The 20,108-nt window shown below is 46.7% G+C and overlaps 8 protein-coding genes across 8 annotated transcripts, besides 41 other annotated features; all 8 read right to left on the bottom strand.

Moving 5' to 3' along the window:
* Positions 1 to 6,527: a sequence feature (heterozygous, non-Esmeraldo-like haplotype).
* Positions 36 to 55: a microsatellite.
* Positions 76 to 118: a microsatellite.
* On the bottom strand, positions 352 to 4,980 carry Tc00.1047053511661.120 (protein kinase, putative; the record flags this gene model as incomplete). The annotated part of the gene is made up of 1 exon (XM_809182.1): positions 352 to 4,980. One exon carries the CDS (start codon positions 4,978 to 4,980, stop codon positions 352 to 354), a length of 4,629 nt encoding a protein of 1,542 aa, XP_814275.1.
* Positions 912 to 950: a microsatellite.
* Positions 2,467 to 2,535: a sequence feature (CT-rich).
* Positions 5,336 to 5,363: a microsatellite.
* Positions 5,419 to 5,446: a sequence feature (AT_rich).
* Positions 5,596 to 5,635: a sequence feature (AT_rich).
* Positions 5,722 to 5,745: a sequence feature (AT_rich).
* Positions 6,002 to 6,025: a microsatellite.
* Positions 6,066 to 6,087: a sequence feature (AT_rich).
* Positions 6,255 to 6,299: a microsatellite.
* Positions 6,398 to 6,426: a microsatellite.
* Positions 6,528 to 7,201: a sequence feature (haploid, non-Esmeraldo-like haplotype).
* On the bottom strand, positions 6,600 to 11,453 carry Tc00.1047053511661.100 (protein kinase, putative; the record flags this gene model as incomplete). Its single annotated transcript, XM_809181.1, has 1 exon — positions 6,600 to 11,453. One exon carries the CDS (start codon positions 11,451 to 11,453, stop codon positions 6,600 to 6,602), a length of 4,854 nt encoding a protein of 1,617 aa, XP_814274.1.
* Positions 7,202 to 8,079: a sequence feature (heterozygous, Esmeraldo-like haplotype).
* Positions 7,585 to 7,636: a sequence feature (GA-rich).
* Positions 8,080 to 8,150: a sequence feature (areas merged during assembly that could not be assigned to a particular haplotype. This can correspond to areas where the two haplotypes were merged or to regions with more than two copies in the genome that were merged during assembly.).
* Positions 8,151 to 14,775: a sequence feature (heterozygous, non-Esmeraldo-like haplotype).
* Positions 11,411 to 11,432: a sequence feature (AT_rich).
* Positions 11,458 to 11,507: a microsatellite.
* Positions 11,644 to 11,664: a microsatellite.
* Positions 11,739 to 11,760: a microsatellite.
* Positions 11,871 to 11,909: a microsatellite.
* Positions 11,973 to 12,000: a microsatellite.
* Positions 12,251 to 12,304: a sequence feature (A-rich).
* Positions 12,699 to 12,748: a sequence feature (T-rich).
* Positions 12,808 to 12,828: a sequence feature (AT_rich).
* Positions 12,834 to 14,951, bottom strand: Tc00.1047053511661.90 (ribose-phosphate pyrophosphokinase, putative; the record flags this gene model as incomplete). Its single annotated transcript, XM_809180.1, has 1 exon — positions 12,834 to 14,951. One exon carries the CDS (start codon positions 14,949 to 14,951, stop codon positions 12,834 to 12,836), a length of 2,118 nt encoding a protein of 705 aa, XP_814273.1.
* Positions 14,776 to 14,925: a sequence feature (areas merged during assembly that could not be assigned to a particular haplotype. This can correspond to areas where the two haplotypes were merged or to regions with more than two copies in the genome that were merged during assembly.).
* Positions 14,926 to 20,108: part of a sequence feature (heterozygous, non-Esmeraldo-like haplotype) that runs on past the window's edge.
* Positions 14,969 to 14,988: a microsatellite.
* Positions 15,160 to 15,194: a microsatellite.
* Positions 15,300 to 15,324: a microsatellite.
* Positions 15,390 to 15,878, bottom strand: Tc00.1047053511661.80 (hypothetical protein, conserved; the record flags this gene model as incomplete). Its single annotated transcript, XM_809179.1, has 1 exon — positions 15,390 to 15,878. The coding sequence occupies one exon, from the start codon at positions 15,876 to 15,878 to the stop codon at positions 15,390 to 15,392; it is 489 nt and encodes a 162-aa protein (XP_814272.1).
* Positions 16,150 to 16,182: a microsatellite.
* Positions 16,247 to 16,996, bottom strand: Tc00.1047053511661.70 (hypothetical protein, conserved; the record flags this gene model as incomplete). Its single annotated transcript, XM_809178.1, has 1 exon — positions 16,247 to 16,996. The coding sequence occupies one exon, from the start codon at positions 16,994 to 16,996 to the stop codon at positions 16,247 to 16,249; it is 750 nt and encodes a 249-aa protein (XP_814271.1).
* Positions 16,660 to 16,688: a microsatellite.
* Positions 16,997 to 17,016: a microsatellite.
* Positions 17,260 to 17,280: a microsatellite.
* Positions 17,427 to 17,460: a microsatellite.
* Positions 17,496 to 17,522: a microsatellite.
* Positions 17,572 to 17,598: a sequence feature (AT_rich).
* Positions 17,619 to 17,643: a microsatellite.
* Tc00.1047053511661.60 (hypothetical protein, conserved) lies at positions 17,758 to 18,441 on the bottom strand (the record flags this gene model as incomplete). The annotated part of the gene is made up of 1 exon (XM_809177.1): positions 17,758 to 18,441. One exon carries the CDS (start codon positions 18,439 to 18,441, stop codon positions 17,758 to 17,760), a length of 684 nt encoding a protein of 227 aa, XP_814270.1.
* On the bottom strand, positions 18,655 to 18,978 carry Tc00.1047053511661.50 (small ubiquitin protein, putative; the record flags this gene model as incomplete). The annotated part of the gene is made up of 1 exon (XM_809176.1): positions 18,655 to 18,978. The coding sequence occupies one exon, from the start codon at positions 18,976 to 18,978 to the stop codon at positions 18,655 to 18,657; it is 324 nt and encodes a 107-aa protein (XP_814269.1).
* On the bottom strand, positions 19,391 to 20,011 carry Tc00.1047053511661.40 (signal peptidase type I, putative; the record flags this gene model as incomplete). The annotated part of the gene is made up of 1 exon (XM_809175.1): positions 19,391 to 20,011. The coding sequence occupies one exon, from the start codon at positions 20,009 to 20,011 to the stop codon at positions 19,391 to 19,393; it is 621 nt and encodes a 206-aa protein (XP_814268.1).
* Positions 20,034 to 20,064: a microsatellite.

Below are 20,108 nucleotides of genomic sequence, written 5' to 3'. Positions count from 1 at the left end.
GGGGGGGGGGGGGGGGGGAAAGATCCCGTACAGAAATATATATATATATATATATTTCTTTGGATCGGAATAACTCAAAAACAAAAAAACAAACGCAAAAAAAGAACAAAACCAAAAAAGCCTATGACATCTTTTTCTTTTTTTTTAGTTTGTTGATTCGCACACTCAGAGACGATGTATGTTTATTTTATTTTCTTTAATACCTATTCCATTGGCAAGAAAAAAAGAAAGCATCCAAGAACCAGTCATCTGCACTTTTCATTGCCTTCAGTCTCTCTCTGTTTTCTCTGTCGACCCTACCTACCCACCAGCCACCACCCACACCCACACTTCATCCCCGTATCCTCAGAGTTACAGGTCAAGAACGTTGCTAAAGAAAGGGCAGTTGGGGTTAAACCGCACCACACCATCGTCAAGCGTAAAGCACTGCAATGCCATCTCCGCCGTGGGCCGCTTGTTGGGGTTGACCACCAGAAGTGAAACAACAAAGCATGCAAAAGCCATCGAGTAATTTTCTGCCAAAATGTCATTAAAAACTTTTGCGGCAAAGCCCTCATTTTTCGCCTCCTCGTACATGATACGTACTGTGTGAAGTGTCACACGTGCTGTGGCAAGAGCGTAGAGCAAACACCCAAGACTCCACATGTCACTAGCGGTCGTCGTCCGGCCATTCCAGCACTCCGGCGCAATGTAGGGACGTGTCCCGCCACCGCGACCGGTGCGACGGCGATCCTCTAACATAAACGCCAATCCAAAATCTGTCACAACAATCGGAATGACATCTTCCGTAAGTTTGATTCTGCAGCCGGTACCACGACGCGACAAATTTCGGTTCTTTTTGCGTGCTAGGAAATCATCAGCACCACTCTTCCCGTTGCCACCATCTTCAGAGTTATGAAGATGCATCTTAACATCATCATCGCCATCATCAGCTTCATCATTATCATCATTTTTCTCGCTGGCACCATGCGATGGTTCCCCACGAATGAGAATGTTCTCTGGCTTCAGGTCACGGTGCACAATGGGTGGACGCTGTGAGTGCAGATGGTATAAGACCGAGGCAAGTTGGTATGCGATGGACAAAATTTGCGGCTCCGTCAGGGCGTTTCCTCGCATGGCAAATTCCGTTTCACTTTCCCTTTCCAAAATACTCATGCTGCCCATTCCTAATAGAATATCATCGTTGCTGAAGCTACGTGACCCCGCTGTGGCGTTATTTGACGCCTCGTTCATACGGTCACGTGGTGATTGAGACTGGGTTTCATGACTAAGACTCATTAAAGACTTCCCAGGTCGGAAAAATGAGGGAGTACTGTCGTGCTCCGATCCTATTCGAACCCACGTTGTTGGAAAATCATGCTCCAATTTCTTAGCCTGTTCTTCCTGCGCCTTAATAAAACGTGCCTTTTCCTCTTCCAGTTGACGTTTTAACTTGACATTATGCTTCGCTGAGTGACGAAGGACGTAGCCACATAAATCACCCATGGGATGGTATTCCATCACAAGACATAAATAACGTGTGTGCACCGGTCCACTGTCGGGTGTGCCAGGTGTTGTCAACCTAGCCATGTCATGGATTACTCCCGTGGGCGACTTTACAATGTGTGCCGGCGAGTTGATGACTGCAAGTTTCACAGGAAACTCTTTACCCTCCTCACGCGGTTGCTTCTGTTGTTTTCTAGCCATGGACGCACCCTCATTCAGTCGGACGTCAGCAACCTTATCAGGCAAAAGGCAGATCATGCCTAACGCATCGTCTTGAGAATGTTGTGGCTGCGGCTGTTTTAAAATTGTGGCTTGGGGCGTATTTGCCGTCACTACCGGTGATCCCGCGGTTGCGAAACCGTTTCTATGAATGCCAGTTGTGGGATTTGATGGGGGGAGTGGCTTAGCAGCATTCACAGTCCCCTCGTTTGCTTTCGCCGTGCGAGCCGCACGCACAGCATCGGCTACTGACCTCGGCTTAGTCAGGGATTCCAAATTGTTGGATGCCTCTTTAGAAACCGAAGCCGGGGGAAAGAAGTTAGTGTATTGCATTCTCCCCTCGGTGGGCTGTACGTACTGCAGCGGAGCGTATTTTTTGTTTTGCGTCGCGGCAGCGTTTTTATGATTTATTGGGACCTGCATGGCTGTCGGTACATTATTACCCGAGAAGGCCAATGAGACATCGAAGTCTTTGTAATGAATGCCACCAAGTGGGGCATACGAAGTACGTTTCTGAGGCGCAGGGAGAACTTCATGTTGTGCGTTCAGTAATGGTAGCGGGGCACCCACGTGTGATACCTGCGCAAAGTTACTGTAATGCATCACATTTCTTGGTGGCAGTGGCAACATCCCCATCGGAGGTCCAAAGAGGTTAACATTTGGACTGTGCAACCCCGAGCCCCGTGCTGCGCCGCAGCTGCTCACGTCCTGCAACAGCCTTGAGTTTCCACCGCTTGCCATGGAAATCGTCGCCGTGACGGCAGGAGGAGAAGCAACAGCAGGAGGAGGAATTGAAAGAGAAGGAGTAGGGAGAAGAGACTGAGGCGGAAGCCCCAGTGGCATCCCTGAGTTCACCTTCCCAAGAACAGTACCATCCGCATCATAACCATCCCCACCACCTCTGTTCCCGGTGGGGGAGTGAAAGGACCGGTATGCCGCAGTGCCGGGTCCCGTCATTTCCGCTTCTGCGACGCTAGAAAGTGACTGCTTTCCTGCTGTCGACGTGTTTTTGGCATTTTCTATAGAAACCACTTCCAAGCGATGAGAACCCTTTGAAGGAATATGCCGAACAGAAGACGGCGGCTGGGGTTGTGGCAATTCTTGCGGCTTCGATGCACCTCCTTGCGGGGGACGTTGTGGGCTCGCTAATGCCATGACCACATGTGGGTTATGAACCTGTTTCTTTCCCCCAACTGCAGACCATTGCGGTGGCAAAAACTTCATTGGACTTGCGGCGACTACTGCGGGTATTGGGGCCGTCCAGGCATTTGCGACATCACACAAACCCACCATATCACCTCCATCAAATTCATAATTCATAAACATATCCACAAGGCGAATAATGTTGGGATGCCCCTGTAATGAATTAATTGTTTCGCACTCCCGAATAGCATCTAAGCGCTCCTTGTTATCCTTGCACACAAGATACTTTAACGCAAACTTCTGCCCAGTGCTTTTACGTCGAACCATATATACTGAAGAGAATGCCCCTTCCCCAATTCGTTGCAGGATCTCATAGCGTGACCAATGTGTTGTGTTCTTCACTAGACTGTCTTGCTCCGATTTGGGGCTCATAGGCGTAGTTGGTTCCACAATAAAGTTATTTGTCTCCGCTGATATTTTCTTGCTCTTCTTGGGCGTACCATAGGGAATTTGCCCATCGGCAGCCAAAACAGCAACAGAAGTGGGGTTTCCACCCCGTGGTTCATCGTTGTTGTGCCCGGCAAGCAGTAGATGCATGGTGTAATCCTCAGAGTAGCCGCTCGGCGACCTCAGACGCACAAACACAAATGCCACAACTGCCACCACGACAATCCCCACTGAGATGCTGACACTTACGCTCATCCCGTACAAACTGTTATCCTTCTTCTCTTGTGGATAAGAAGGGTCGCGTGGATCGCGGATTTGGAATGGTGTAAATGTTATGGGCGTAAATATATATCCCTCCGTTTGCGAAGGGTAGTCGGAGTCTGTGGTCGGGACCTTGGGTAGCCATATAGGGCCGTTTGAAAAGCATACATAAACGTGTCTACTCTCAGTAATTGGATGAAACTCGGCTACCGCTGACTCATGCGGGAAAATAACGACCCACACGTCCAACGTCCCCGCGGTGTTTCCAATACAGCGCAGATTATCCGACAGCCGCAAGTATCCTTCTTCCGGTGGGTGAAGCGTCAGGCTCAGCGTTTTGTTCACTGGTACAATCATGCGCAGTTTCGAGACGCTGGTTAGACTCAGACCGCTGGTTCGATAGAAGACCCGCTCGGAGGCGATACCATCCACATCAAACCCGCCAAACTCAAAAAAGGACAACACGGTACCCAACACACCCACTGGAAGGGGAAAGGCAAAGGGTGTTGACCCATAAACCGGTGGAGCGTTTGACGTTCCCGAAAGTGGCTGCCATTTAAGGGCTTTGTTGCAGTCACTAGAAGGCGAGATGAAGCCTAAAAATTTATCCACGTCAAAACAATTGACAAAGGTAGCATTCAACATAAGGCACAACTTGCCATTGAAGGCAAACAAATGCCCACTGCCTGAAGGGTAAAATGTGTCTTTATCCATACCCCGTAAAAGCAGCTCTGGATTGGCAGGTAAATTTTGAATGTACACATTTAAGGAAGAATCATTGGCGCCATGAATGGTGTCGTTTTGTTGACTAGATAAATTGCCAAATATAATCGCTTGTACCGTCGCAGATGGGCGCCAAATGATGTTTTGATTGTCACTATGATTCGACGATTGACACTGCGTTTTGTTGTCCGTGCACGCATCCCCTATTTCCCCAATACTCACATTAAGTTGGACCTCTCCACCAGCAACGTAAATAAACGCACTGTCCTCAGCAACAAGTGGATTTTGCACGGCTGTTTCAAGTCGAACAACCTCTGGCGTGTAGCGGCGAGACTTTGTGTCAAAGACATCAACTGTTGCAAGGGCTTTGCCAGTAAAAATGTCAACACCTCCAACAATAAAAATAGAATCTCCACGTGAAATGCAAGTGGCATTTGCACGGGTTGGAATTTCTGTCTTCATGCCCTCCTCACTCTCCCCGTTACCAGGAGAATTTTCTGGAATGCTGAAATGGTAAACTACACGTGTCAAGTCGTTAGAGAGACGCCAAAGACTCCTGTACTGCTGCCGTATAAGTGTTGAGTTCACGGTCATCTGATGCTCAGGGAAATAATATCCACATGGACCAACCACATATAAAGAGACATCGTCCCCATCTTGAGGATCTACTCGCACCATCGTTGTGGGGCCGGCCACGCCCATGGGAACACGTTTGGAACAAATGTTCTTATTGCCCAACTCCTCGACTTCTAATGAGATGGGCAATGTCACTTGTCTTGTGGGATTTATTTGGTTCGGGTCGATTATATCCACAACATTCAACCGCTTTTTGCATATAGGGTCCCAGCAACCACCCACAATAAAAAATGATGCGTATGCATAAACTACCGCACTGTTGCCCGACCAGTCGTCATTGTGGAGTCAAATGGCATCCATAAACTGCCGTATTCTTCTTCCGTTTTATCCAACACACACAGGGATATCTCTGCCAAAGTGGAAAGGTAGCAGATGAGCAAAAGTACGTACCGCAGCATGATCGATCAAAGTTACAAACCCGTATATATATATATATTTATATATTTATAATATTCACACTGCCCCCAGAAAGGAAAAGATGGTGGCAGAGAAAAAGCTAGAAACTATATTTTTATAAATATAAATATAAAAAGCAAATCCTAACGCAACAACCAACAACGACAGAAAAAAAAAAGAAAAAAGGGGAATTGTCCTAATGTAATGATATATACTTACTAATGAGCGCGGCTCTGGTTAAGCTCCTGCAAAATCACCGCAGGGGCAATAACGTCCAGGTCTAGGAAAAAAAAAAAAATAATGTATATATATGTAAATTTTTTTTCCTTGTACCCCTCACACACAAACAACCCCCCCCCCCTAACCCTCCCTCCCCAACACCTTCTCAGGCTTCACTGCACACACTGAGACTTTTTTTAATTTATTATTATTTTTGTTGTTGTTGTTTTTGTGCAATTCCTCCTCGTAGAATTATCAGAGAGAAAATCACTGCCGTGAATGGAAGCACAAGAAATAAAAGAGAGAAAAATAGAGAGGGAACGTGCAGATGATAATAATGATGAGAGAACAAAGCCCACCCACCACTCATACAAACAAACAGGAAAAAACAAACGGATATTAATAAATATCCTTAGAAATACATCACATGTACACACAGACACATACCAAGAAGAAAAAAAAAAAAAAGATCCTTTTCTTTTCTTTTCTTTTTTTTCCATCACTTGGCTCGCATTTACGTATGCACACGCAAAACGAAATATATATATTTATATATATGACAACATTATGTTTTATCTATTAACAACAACAACCACAAAACCATTTAGTTGGACGGCGCATATAATATATATACGTACATACAAGGTTGGCAAGAGGGGAGAAATAAAAACTATGAGGCACAAACACGATAATAGAAGAAGCAACACCGAGGGCAACAGCGGGAGTAATAATAATAATAATAATAATAATAATAATAATAATAATAATAAGAGGACAGAAGAAGAATAACAAGCCTTAAGAGGCATTCCACGCGTCAGAGAAACATAAACAAAAACCTAAAGCAGCAAGAATTTAACCGCATACGTGAAACAACAACAACAACAACAACAACAACAAATTACTGGCATCTAATAAATACATGAGATGCGTTACATCAACAGTTACGCCGCCTAAGGGAAGATGTGGACGTGGAAAACGTCATCGATGTGGATGATGCAGTTGCCGACTCTTTCACAACGGTCGAGCCATCATCACGGGGGGAAAACAACACTGCCCCCTTGTTTTTGTTCTTATTGTTCTTCCCGTTCTTTTTTTGGAAACTCCCCATCTGATGGAGGATCCGGAAACACTTCCGCGCTACATGCAGATAGAGGCATAGCCCCTGCACTCTCGTTCCTGAAGCTATAATTCTCCACCTCCCGTCGGCTCGGCTCAGCAGCCGCAGTTGTGGTTATTTCGTGCCTATTCCTTGCCGTGGATGCAACGACTGTCTCAGCTGGCAATGTTGTTGTAGGCGGCGGTGATGGATTCCTATTCCCCGTTATCCCCAGCACGTTAGGTCCTTTTAGATTTGCCGGGAGCGAGAGTGCAATAAGTGACGGGGACTCTCGTGCAACAAAGAATTCGCACTTTTCGCTGTCCTCGGCAACGCTCTCAAAGTATTTTTCAAGCTTACGGCATCGAAGCTCCTTTTTCTTGACAGCCGCGCTAGAAGAATGTGAGGGACGAGTTGCACTGTCCTCACGGAGGAGGACTTCAGAGGTATCAAAGAAATGTTGCTTCTGCTGCGGTGGATATTCCTTATATGACCCAGGCTGTGAATGGTGGGCAAGACTGTTTGTCTGTAGGGCCCCGCGTGATGTCACTGCCTCTGCTGTGTGACGCATGGACCCGTCGTAGTCAACACGAGTAGCCGCCATGACACCACCCCCACCATGAACTTCCGTTTTTGCATGATCCGAACTCTCTGACATGTATGCGTCGTCCTTCAGCAAAGGGGCATGTGTCTTCATTGTTGATGGAGCCACTTTTTCTATTGTCTGAGCACCACTACCATCATGTGGCGGAGCCGTGGAATTTAGAAACTGTTTGCTACTACTGTTATCGCGTAGTTGTTGTCTGTGAGAGAAATGACCTTTCTTGCTTTTGTTGTTATTCTCAGAGGATATTTCCCTCTTCTCACCTTCACTCTTCTCACGGCCATCCCCGCTGTCGTCATTATTCTTCATACCACCACCGTCATCCACATCATTGTTGTTGTTTTTGTTGTCCACATCTTCCTTCTCCTTCTCCTCCTCCTCCTCCTCCTCGTCTTCCCCATCGTCCTTGTAGAGGGAAACCATGACAGTCGTTTCGTTTACATCCACAGCATCTTTCCTTCTTTTACGAATAAGCCGCAATGCCTCCTCTGCGCTTGGACGACGCGCTGGATCGGGCTCGAGCAAGTATACAATAAAGGCGGCCAGCGCCAGGCTGTATCCATACACCTGTGTTAACTCTTCAATAAGCTTCTTCTTAAAATCGGGTCGACCGCATTCACTGAACATCACCTTAACATTGTCACTCTCTACACGCTTAGCACAGGCCGCATAAAGAATACAACCCGTAGCCCATATATCCACCTTTGTGGAATAGTGGCGCTGCCAGCACTCCGGCGCGACGTACGGTAATGAGCCAACTCCGGTTTCACAAAATGTTTTGTCCATCACACGTGAGAGCCCAAAGTCCGTAATGACAATTCGAAGTGGCTCCGCGCCGCCATTACGCCCACGTCTCGCCTTCCATCGCCGGCCGCACGCAAAGTCGGAATCAAGAAGGATGTTTTCAGGTTTCAAATCGCGATGGACGATGGGAGGATCATGGTGGTGCATAAACTGCATCACCGTTAGAATCTGAAAAGCAATACTCATGATGGTCGTTTCTGGAATCATTGGCTCTGATTTTTGCTGTCGAATCCACTTCCCAAGATCCCCCTTCTCGTGGTATGCCATGACAAGAGACAGATACCGCTCCCCTGACGTCGCCGCTGCCACCGCCCCACGTTGAGGAGGGACCGGATAAATGTCACTGCCCTCATCCACACATATCATGACGGACCCACTCAGTGAACCCAATTGATGCTCAGAATGTTGCTGGTGGCGGGCCCCACCGGCGTGCAGGTTTGTATCAAAACGATACGACATAAACATGTCTACCAACCGAATTACATTTGGGTGTCCTTGCAATGTGTAGGCAACTTCACACTCGCGCATAGCCTCTTGTCGATCCACGTCATCGGCACACTGGACGTACTTCAGCGCAAAACGTTGACCATCTTCAACACGCTCCACGAGGTATACCACAGAGAAACTCCCCCGTCCAAGACGATGCAGAACTTTGTATTTGCCATCCAGAAGACTTTGCTTCTGATGCGCAGGAAGGGCAGCACCACGACCAACCCCACGATTCTCATCACCCTCATCCTCATCATTGCCTAAAAGTAAATGTTGTCTTTCCCCCTTTTCAAATTTCCTCAATCTGCAACACCGCACAATGTGGAACAGTCCAAATGATACAAGGATCGTGACAATAAGAGTAAACAATGCCAATGTGGCAATAGTACCATATGACAATTTATTATTTGGCGAAGGAGAAGGAGCCATCGTCGTCGTTGTAGAAGGTACCCACTTCATGACCGGTGAAAGAACAAAAGGGCGTTCAGCATTCAACGCCTTGTAAAAGGCGGTTGTACAAGGTTTCCTTCCAGCCTTTGATTCATCCCAACGTGTCTCCTTTACACCACTCTTGCACTGAGGGAGAACAAAGGCACCACTTGAGAAGCAGACATACAAAAAAACTTGTTCATAATATACTTTCGTGGTATCATTATCGTACTTTGGCTGCGAACGAGGGCGACGACGATGATGATAATAACTATCCTGAAAAAAGAAGGAATCATGAGGATCACCATACGGTGTTCCATTTCCAGTGAGGTTAAGAATACCATCTGCCAGGGATCCTACAAGAGTAATAGGACCCACTGCCATTGTTTTTTTCTTTGAAATGTTATTGGTAACGGGATCAACAATATCCACCACGTATGGCTGTGTGTTGACACGGGACAGGTTACCAATATCCAGAAGAACTGAATTACATGTGGGCGAATCAGAGAGACGTAAAAGGCACGAAGATACTTGATCAAGATCAGTATTTACCACATGTTTACTAGAATTGACGATACCGGGGCAGGCTTGTGCCAAGCTCTCAGAGAGAAGAATGTTAAACGTGAAGTTGTACCATAGGGGCTCATAACCATTCACTAATACTGTGAAATGTCCATCATTATTTGGCAAGTCTTTGGGAGGTGGGGTAGGCGGAGCTGGCGGAGGTGGCAATGGCGGCGTTGGTGTTATAGACGGACTAACGGTTGGCGTATTATCTGAAGAAAAAAGAGAATGTGTGCTCCCACCTTGAAAATCCTCCTGCATAGGTGAATGCAAATTCACCACCTCCTTTTCTCCTTGTTCCTCTTCTATTTCTGCTTCTTCGTCTTCTTGTCGTACGTGTGCCTTGAACCCATGGAGAGATGTGGCTTCACCCTTCATGTCTGTCCATTTCCCCGTGGGATGCATTTCCATTGCCGCTTCTTCCACCTCCTCTAGGACGTCTTCCACAAGAGAAATGTAGTGAAATCCGATGATGCTCACCACCACATGCCCATCGTCCACAAGCATTTTTCCTGTAAATATGTCAAACGAAATACCTGTTCCATCTGGCGGTGGGATTTGCCCACCAACAAGGTAAACAGTCACTCCATCCACGGTCGTCACGGAAAACACAGCGGCATTACTGCGTAGTGGTGGAAATCGAATGGGCACAGTTTCCACAGCACCATAGAGCCTCATTAGATCAGGCCATACCTCCTGTTGGTCAAAAGAGCGATCATTCGTGGCACCCATCACGGCCAGTGTGTGATTATACATCATAATTTGTGGTGAGAGCCAGTTGAGCTGCCATAGATAGTCATATGTTCCAATGTTCGTCTTGACCAGCGAAGGGTCAATGACTGTCAGCATGCGGCTGATAAGAAGTCCATGTTCCTTGGTCTCTCGGTAACCACCGGCAATAAACACAAGACTGCTACCCTCAAAGACACCAGGGGCAACAAGAGGATCATCAAGAAGCAGCCCGGCTTCAATAAATTTTCCTGTTACGACGTTGTACTGGGACACAGATGCCAATGGGGCCATCTTCTCAAGGGAAATACCACCCACAATGTAGATGATATCCTCACCACTTCCGACACAACTGGCATTGAAACGCAACATCGCATCCTCTGGGAGGCTTTTGTTCCGTATATCCATTGTAACATCATCTACGGGAGGAAACTCTTCCTGATACAGCCGCACCTCTTGTACGGATCGGAGAAACGCATGAAATTCATCATCATCTTCTACAATCACATTTCTGGGGATCATTGTGCAAAACCCTACAATGTACGCTGCCAGGCCAAGTTGAACGGTATTTTTCGTCCCAACAGCAGGAAATGTCAGTTGCGCGGGGACACGAAAAACAGTTTTAGGAGGTGCTGGAGGGGGATCACGGTGTCTTCGCACCTTATGACTTGCCGCAGCTGGCTCACTGTTTACAAGCATCAATGGCAACACAAGTTTTCCTGTAGTCATGTCCAACACGTTAATGGTTGGAAGAGCATATTGACTCAAAAACACTGACGTTGGGATGTAAGGCGGGACGATGGCAGATCCGCCAAAGATGACTAAATAACGCCCCAGTGCAACGGTGGCGGGAAATATGCCTGTTTTGTTCATCTTCACTTCGGTCGCACTCCAACCAGTGAAGGTGACTGTGGTGGTTCCTAATGCGGCATTTACACCAGCCGCCTCCGCGAGAGGAATGCCCCACCCATCATAACTCTGGCGCACTACGGACGCGTACGACGGCGTGCTCATGGTTACGGGCCACACAGAACTGATAATCATCGCGAAAAGCAAATGCAAGCCAGTCAACATGAGCAACCACCGCCTCCACATTAAACAAGAAGAAAACGGTGGTCTACGCTGTTGAGGTTTCATGGGGGCAACTGCACAAAAGCGGTAGGGGCTAATATTATTATTATTAATATTGTGAATGCTGGAGGTCAACATCTCCAACAATAATAATAATAATAATAATAATAATAATAATAATAATAATAATAAAAGCAAAAAAAAGAAAAAAAAGAAAGAAAACGAACGCACAACTCCTAATCGTTTCCCTTTTGACCTCCTTTCTCTATTTATCCTTTACTATAATACTTTCTGTATGATACACTACTAAGAGGCACGGTACAGACACACAAAACAAAACAAAACAAAATGATAAAGAAAGACAAGAAGGATAACTGTGGGCAGACACATATTTCTAACTACATGCATATGCTTGCAGACGTCATATATATATATATATATATATCATCTCTAACGACGTGTAGATGTATTTGAGGAGATTCACATCACAATAACTCTTACCGTCATTCACCTCTCCCAGTGTCTGTATCTTTGCGACTTCTCACACATTCATCGAACAATAATAATAATAATAATAATAATGATAATAAAAATGGTAGCAACGCAAAGAGAAGAAAGCAAACTGTGGGGAAAACGTTCTTATTTTAGTTGGCCCGTTACATATATATATATATATATATATATAAAGTTATTTTCGCTTCTTAACTCATTCCCTTTCAATTCCCCTCCCCTCCCGTTGTGTTCAATGGGCTTTCCTTTGCCTCCACTTCGTGTATGTGGTCACTGCTAACAAGATGTCCATATGTATATGTATGTATGTATATCTATGCATCTCACCCTCCTTTTCTTCCTTCTCTCTTCTTATTCCTCTCTCCCTGAACCCTACTGTGTATCTTTACTTCCATGTGATGGAAATAAAGACACGCTTCGTTCGGTTTTTTATTTTATCTTTTATTTTCATTTTTTTCCCCTTTTCTTCGTTCTTTTTCCCACCATCCCCTCAAAAAAATAGTAATGAACAAAAATATATATTTATCCCATGCGTAGTTACGCCTGTGCCGTTGCCTATTTGTCACTGCCCTGTTTTCACCACAATATACATCGTGCCAATGCATATCGGACCCTTTCCCTCTCTCCATAGACTTTGCTCAATACACCACACACTTTCTCACCCTCATTCCCCCCAAACACACACACACACCGAAGGGCAGGCACGTGTATAAAATTACAAATATGGTTGGTGTAGGAATCTCCGTTGATTATCCCCTCTCCTCCTTTCACTCCACGGCCACTGGGGGCCGGTAGACAGTTGCAATAAAAGAGACTAAATTTATAAGAGCAAACAACAAATGCCAAAATGCAACAACAGACAAATCAACGGAGAAAACAAAACAAAACAAAACAAACAAAAACAACAAAACAACAAAACAAAAAACAGGATATCTTCCCACAAACCCGCAAAAAAAAAAAGGGAAAAATGAATCAGTCCTTCATAAAAATTTTTTTTTTTTTTCCTCGCTACTTCTCAAAAAGCGTGGCAAGCGTATTTTCCGTGTGCATTTTCTCAATGGCGCGGGCAAGAAGCGGAGCAATAGGCAGCAGCCGTAGTTTTTGTGCAAAGAGTGGTTTTTTAAAGACCACATCTTGGTTGACGCTATCGGTGACAACAATGAGGTCAATCGGACTTTTAACCAGCCGCTCCTCCGCCCCTGCGGAGAGAATGAGGTGCGTCGCTATGAGGATGATGCGACTCGCACCTGCCTCATGCAATTTCCACGCGGTACGGCAAATTTTAATCGCCTCGTCAATGGTGGTGTCAACAATAATACAAAGTCGGCCCTTGACGTCACCAACGAGTGCCACGCCGTCGGTTTGGGCGGGGTTATCTGCCCGATCTTCGCAAATGGCACTAACGCCCTCCTCTTGTTGCCGCAACGCCTTCACAAAGGCAACCGTGTTGCTCGCATTCTCTTGCGTTGGACTTACTCTACGCGGTGGGGGCGAAAACAAATCGAGAACAGTCCCTGCTCGTGAATGCGAATAACTTTTTTGCGCCTCCTGTTGTTTGCTGGAATTTTCTTCTGGAACAGACGTCTGACACGTGGCACTGGAGGCCGCGGTGGTGGTCACGGTTGCTGTCGGTTTATCGGTGGCACAGGGTCTGTGTGACACACTCTTCACTGGGGGCGGCGGCGGCAGGTTCGGGTGACGATGGACCGCCGTGCACACAGAGACAAACTGCTCCGCGCTCGACAACTTCATGTAGTTCATCAAAGCATCCGCAAAATACTTTGCACGGCTCACAGAGGTGCCGGAAGGTGACACGACGGTGATGTTGCGGAAGTCATGACCCTCATTTGTCAGGTGTTTAGCGATGAATCGAACAAACTCATATCTGGCGGATATATTTTCAAGTGGCACAGAGAACATACCTTCCACCTGCTCACTAGACATGTCTACTGTGATGACATGTTGACAGCCCATCTTTTCAAGTAACTCTGCCACAACAGCCACTGAGGAAACACTATCAGCGTATGCAAGGTAAGGAATAACGGCTGTAATACGAGCGGCGGAACTTAACCGGGCTGTATGTAACATCAACGCCAGCTCCATGAACGTCCCTGAATGCGACAGTCCAAGATGATCGCACCGCACAAGGGACTGAAGCACAAACACATCATCACCACGCAGTGTTCGAGAGAGACTGACATTGATCTCTCCATTCGGAAACTGATTGCAACACGGCGGGTACCGCGGGCACTGCAACACCTCACATATCATCTTTTCACAAAAAAGGCTCGTACTGCCGGAAAGAATACGCGCCGCAAAGTTCCCTTGCCTCTCCTGGTGGGGAAAGTTAAGGGTAAAGAAAAACGTGTCACTGTGAGGCAAGATACGGCGAATATTGACCCCAGCGCGGTATTCATAGTGGCTTAAATGTGCCACGGTCTCCTCATAGGTGAGACGATACACCGTGCCATAGAGTGCGATCAAATCCAATGCAATGCGACGAAGATCAAGGCGTGGCTGTGCAATGGCGCTGTTGAAAATAGTTTCATCTATAGACATCAGGCGTTGCTGAAGTTCCAAACTGTCGCATGCGCAGCGTTCCATAAATTTCTTCATAATTTTGCGAAATGCCGCAAGATTAAGTGACCGGTAACGCAGGATAGTCTGAACCTTCACATATAATTTGGCAATACATTCATCTGGCATTGCGCGGATCTCCTCCTCCGTCAGTTGCTCCAATTCATGTACACGCGTCAGGAGATCATCCTCCAGTTGCCACAGATACTTCTTCACCTTCACAAAGGATGCTCGCAGCTCCACAAAAAATTTTTCTTCCAGTTCATGCCGTTTCTTCATCATCTCCTCTAGAGCCGGATCGCTCTCCGTTGTTGCCATTGGGCCAAACGTCCCTTCATGTGAGGTGGATGAAAGCATGGCTGCAGCTGCCACGGCCGCCGCCAGAGACGTGTGCTCATCAATCTCCTTCCGCAGTTGCTCCACCGATTTTGCAATCGGCTTCAGCTCAAAGTATGCCACATAATTCTCCAGAGTAATCTCCGTGTTGTACTCGGACAAGAGACGCCGGTGAAATGCCTGCCCCTCGGAACGTCCTTTGCCCGTCCGCATGCTTCAACCTACTATTTCCTCCCCTCCCCTCCCCTCCTTCTTCTCTTTTTGGTTTTGGTTTTATTTTGTTTTTAAATTATTTTCTCTGGTAGCGTTTATTGCCTGCTGCAGAGAGAGACTACCACCGCTTCCGTTTGCCATGTGTTTATGCGTGTAATGTGGGATGCATTCGCAAGTAAAGGAAGAGAAAATTCCTGACACGTGTCACCACACACACACACACACACACACACACACACACACGAAGAAGGGACGTCGTAATCTGCAGGGACGGTTGTCGTAAAGCGCACATCTGAAAAGACAAGAGATATTCATTTGAAGCGGTCCGTGCGCACGCATGGAGAAAGAAATAATAATAATAATAATAATAATACAAATAACCCTCCCAGAAAAGAAAAGTCCCCAAAAGAAACACACATAAAAAAAAGAAAGATGAATCTAATAAAGCCCTCCTACGGCATTATTGGTGATGATCGACCAAAAGTCGGGCATACGCTGCAAGATGAACTCCACGCGTCGATTTCTTCGACGCCTTTCATGGTCCATGGAATGAATGTCCTCCTCTGGTTGCCCTTGCCTGTGATACCTGGCGTGATGACGCAGCGGGATTGCGGAATACCGTTGCAACAGTGCGCTCCGCACGGCCTCCCCCCGGCGGTCCATCATTTGTCTGCCTGCTTCCCCGGATGCGTCCGTGACTGCGGTGCGGTTGACGATGACCCGTCGGCCGAGTGCCGCCATCATTTCATCCCCCACCACCTGGAAAACGTCGCCATTACTGTCATTATCATCGTTGGGAACATCGCTAGCAGAAGGCGTGTTTTGATAGAGCCGATGCATCAAAGCCTGCTGCTGCTGCTGGATCAACTGGTGATACGCCATCGCAGCGTCCCTCTGCGTCGCTGTTGCTCCTCCGCATGGAAGCATGTTTTTACCTTCCCTTCGCTCCACCCGTCTTCTTTTTTTTTTTCCCTTCGATTGCCCGTTTGTGCCCAACCCGCGTTTCCAGCCACTTTCTGTTCCTCCGCAGCACGCCGTGAAGTGCCAAATAAGAAGATTTGTCTACACGTTTGCATCAACAATAAAGCGGGCATAAAAAAAAAGAAAAAAAAAAGAAGAAGAGGCAAAAGATGCATAAAAGGAATTCGGTCACCTTCCATCATCCTCCCCGCTCGTCCTCCCTCTCCTTCGCCATGGCTGTGTTTGTGTGGGTGTGTGTGTGTGTGTGTGTTCATGCGTGTTTATGGAGGCACATCTAAAATCTTTCTTCTTTTTACTTACAAACAAACAAAAAACTACGGTGCCAACATGACAGTTACAGAAACAGAGGCATTGTTGTACACGCCTTCTCCCGGCAACTCTACCGCAACAGAAGGAAAAGCGGCGGCCCAGCCAACTATATCTTTCCCTCCTTTTTCTTCAGGCAACGTGAAAAACTTCCGGGGTTCCAGCAGCAGCGCCGTGGTGGAGGTTTCCCCCTCCGTGAGCAGTGACGATGAAATGGATGTCGTCCTCGCAGTCGTCGCATCGCCTGGCAACGGGCACACACCAAGGTGTATACGCAACGGTTGCATGGCGCTCAAGTCATGAAAGAATCCCTCATCTTCATACATCATGTTGCCGCTCGGCCTCCCCCTTGTGATGGCGCTGGTAGCGCTGCAACAACTATCAGCAATGGTGTGACGCATCTGCGGCTCCTGTGCCTCCGCTTCTTCCTCGCCTTCTCCTTCTCCTTCTTGTGGACTGTCGGCGCGGCGGAAACGTTTTCTAGAAGAATGAGTTCCTTCCTTCGACGCGGGAGAGACCTCCGAGAAACGCGGGGGCGGTGCCATGACAGAGTTTGCCGCCCTTAAAGAACGCTCTTGCGCTGGCGATGGCGTGCCCCTTTCGCTCGCCAAAGTTTCATCATTCCTCGTCTCACTGTCTCGTTCCGCCTCATTCACGAATTTCCCCTCGGTTTCCACCTCCCCCGCCACGTGCACAACGTCATCCGCGACTCGTACACCTCTTCCTCCTCTACCGCTGGAACGGCGCATGGATGCCATTTATTATTATTATTATTATTCTTTTTAGATTTGGGGTTGCTGTTTACCCTTCCCTATATATTGCACTTTGCCATTGGAGATGCCACGCAGGAAGAGGAGGGAAAGAGAAATAAATAAATCAGACAAAGATATGCTGGCATAAATGCACAGATGAGAAAAAAAAGGAAATATGCTAAAAGAAGAAACAAAAGGAATCATTACAAAAAATACAAGCAACATCTAAAACACACATCCTGGCTGCGCTTGCATGAGTAAGCAAGCATTATATATATATATATATATATGAGGCTAAAATATCCACGTACAATGGTAACTGTAAGATATTACTTCTATCCCTGCTTATGGTTGGAGAAAATAAATACAGAGGCAGTTTAAGGGCGGGCCAACACGGATGGAAAGCAGATCAAATTTCATCATTGCCGTTCATTGGCACACACACACACACACACACATAGATACACGCAGAGATAGATGACTCTAACACAGAGCACACATCAATTATATATATATATATATATATATACATGCGTCCTCCCTGTCTTCTTTCGGTTTTACTCTGCATCCACTACTACCCCTTAAAAAATAATAAATAAAAATAAAAACACTGATTCTTGTCTTTAATTATGTATATATATATATATATATATTATTATAAAATTTTATTGTTCTTCATTTTCGGTGTTTTATTTTTATTATTTCTTGTGATCGTTTTCGTCCAGATCCAATCTTTGAAAGTCTTCATTTTATTCCACGGGCCATTTTCACTTCTTCGTAGCCGCGTTTCCAGCATTGAATTGTCTCAGCGTGGTAATAAATGCCTTTATGTGGGACTGTATCTCCCGCATCTTTAGTACATCTTCCCCCGAGGGCTGTTGACCACTGTGTATGGTTTGTTGAATGCGTGTCATATCCTGCCGTAGCTGCGGGGAGAGGGATTGAATTGCCATTTGCATTTCCATCATCTGCTGTGCATCCGGGGCCCCATGGCTGTGACCATGACCATGACAATGAGCATGCTGACACCCATCTCCCCTTGGCTGCACCAGCGGCGCCAGTGAAGGCGTGGACGCGCACACCGACAGCATCTGCGACTCCTGCAACATGCACATTTGTCTAATCATTCCTTCTGTCTCCTTGTCTGGGTAGTGCAGCACTGCCTCCCTCAGTTCTTGCAGGATTGCGTTGCCATCTGGTATAGTCGCGTTATCTTGCTTCTCTTGTTGCTCATTTTCCCCACACTTTCGTGTAGCCTCATAACGTGTGAGAAACTCCACCTGCAGACCCTCAAAGACGGCCATAAGCTCCGACTCGCTTGTAGGGATTGGCTCCTGCTTGACCGCCTCGCGCAATTTTTCAAAAAAAGACGGTGTCTGCATCTCTGCCGTCATGGCACGAACAAATTCATGCACATCCTCCCGCGACAGCTTCAACTTCGACTCCGACATGTTGAATACTCCATTAAATACCAAAAGTGAGAATGTAGGAGAGTGAGAAAAAAAAAAAGGGGGCATGAATGGGGGAGGGTGTGGAAGGGCCCCAATGAGAACAGACATGGGCGCAAAGAGGGACTCAATCGGAGCATCGCACCGAAAGAGAGAAAGAGGGAAGGAGGCAGGAATTAATCTACGAGCCACGGAGAAAAAATACCATGCGGATGATCAAAACGTGTTCCCGCCTGTCTGCTCAACCATGGCGTCAATCACGTCGTCATCCTCCATGCCCAATTCTTGCGGCGTCTTGGACTCATCGATCGGTGAGCCATCAAACAAGAAGCGGACGCTGCTGCGAGAGATACCCTGCTTCTTGCAATATGCATCAAATAGTTTCTTCAACTGCGTCCCGCACTTGATCTTGAAGAACATCTCGGCGCCATCGGCATTCACAACCTTAATGGAGACCAGCGGGGTTTCGGACTTTACCGCTGGCTTCTCCCCGGCCTCGCCGTTGTTATTATTGCTGTCATTTGCATGATTCTCCTCCATCTGACAAAAACACACACAAGCAAACACAAACAAAAATCACTTTTCCCTTTTATAAATCACTTTATGCCTTTTGCTTACCTGCGTACATTATCCACAAGACGAATCGAAAAGAAAAAAAAAAAGGGAGCATGAATGGGGGAGGGTGTGGAAGGGCCCCAATGAGAACAGACATGGGCGCAAAGAGGGACTCAATCGGAGCATCGCACCGAAAGAGAGAAAGAGGGAAGGTGGCAGGAACGGAAAGAAGAACAAAGAATAAACCCCCTTCCGTCGTACAAGAAAAAAAAATGAAAACATTAACTCCTCTATACATTATTACTCTTCTCCTTCCCTACAAGCGGAGCGCACATGTTTTGTTAAGTAATACACAGTAAGTTGAGTGTTTTGTCAGTTGTGGTGTCTAAAGGATTCCTTATCCGCCGGCTATGCATCCCCACAAGATGGCAACCGACAACGCAAGAAATTTAATCCACGGCCTGTCCTCTGATAAAATGGTCAAAAAGCCAGCATTTGGAATAATGGCAAAAACTTTCCCCGTAGCATCCTCGTCCCGTACCCAATGATATCCCTCAGGATAAAGTGTGCGGTCATCAAGTTCATTGTTATCACCTTTTGTAAGAAACAACAACGTGCCGCCGTCCTCATGCACGCCATGTACACGATGTACAATGGGAACGGTGCGACCAGGAAGACTAAAAACAATAACATCGCCAATATTCACCTTTGAGATCTTGTGTAGGAGCAATAAGTCACCACGGTGGTAGGCCGGCTCCATACTGCCGGAGAGCACTACCACGAGTGGATTATCGCAGTTCGCCATGATTCCAACGGCACGCCACCCCAAAAAGAATGCGCTGAGCGTCAACAAAATCGGCAAAAACCCGCCCAAATCTGTCACCATACGTATTACACTTTTTATTTGGTTTGCAATCTTACCTATCCTTCCCATTTGAGAAAATTGCAGTTCCATTAGCCTGTGATCGTGCAGCCGATGCAACGCCGTGGCGTCGTGTAAAGTCTCCGAAAAAACCATTATTTTGTCTTTCTCCTGGAACTGTGTGTGTGTGTGTGTGTGTGTGTGTGTGTTTTAAATTCTTTTTTTCCCGCTGGCCCACCAAAAGGCATAGATG

This window comes from Trypanosoma cruzi, genomic scaffold (genome assembly GCF_000209065.1).
Source record: "Trypanosoma cruzi strain CL Brener 1047053517151 genomic scaffold, whole genome shotgun sequence".
Lineage (NCBI taxonomy): Eukaryota > Euglenozoa > Kinetoplastea > Trypanosomatida > Trypanosomatidae > Trypanosoma > Trypanosoma cruzi.
The sequence above is the reverse complement of the archived record's forward strand: the minus strand, read 5'-3'. Positions and strand labels throughout refer to the sequence as shown.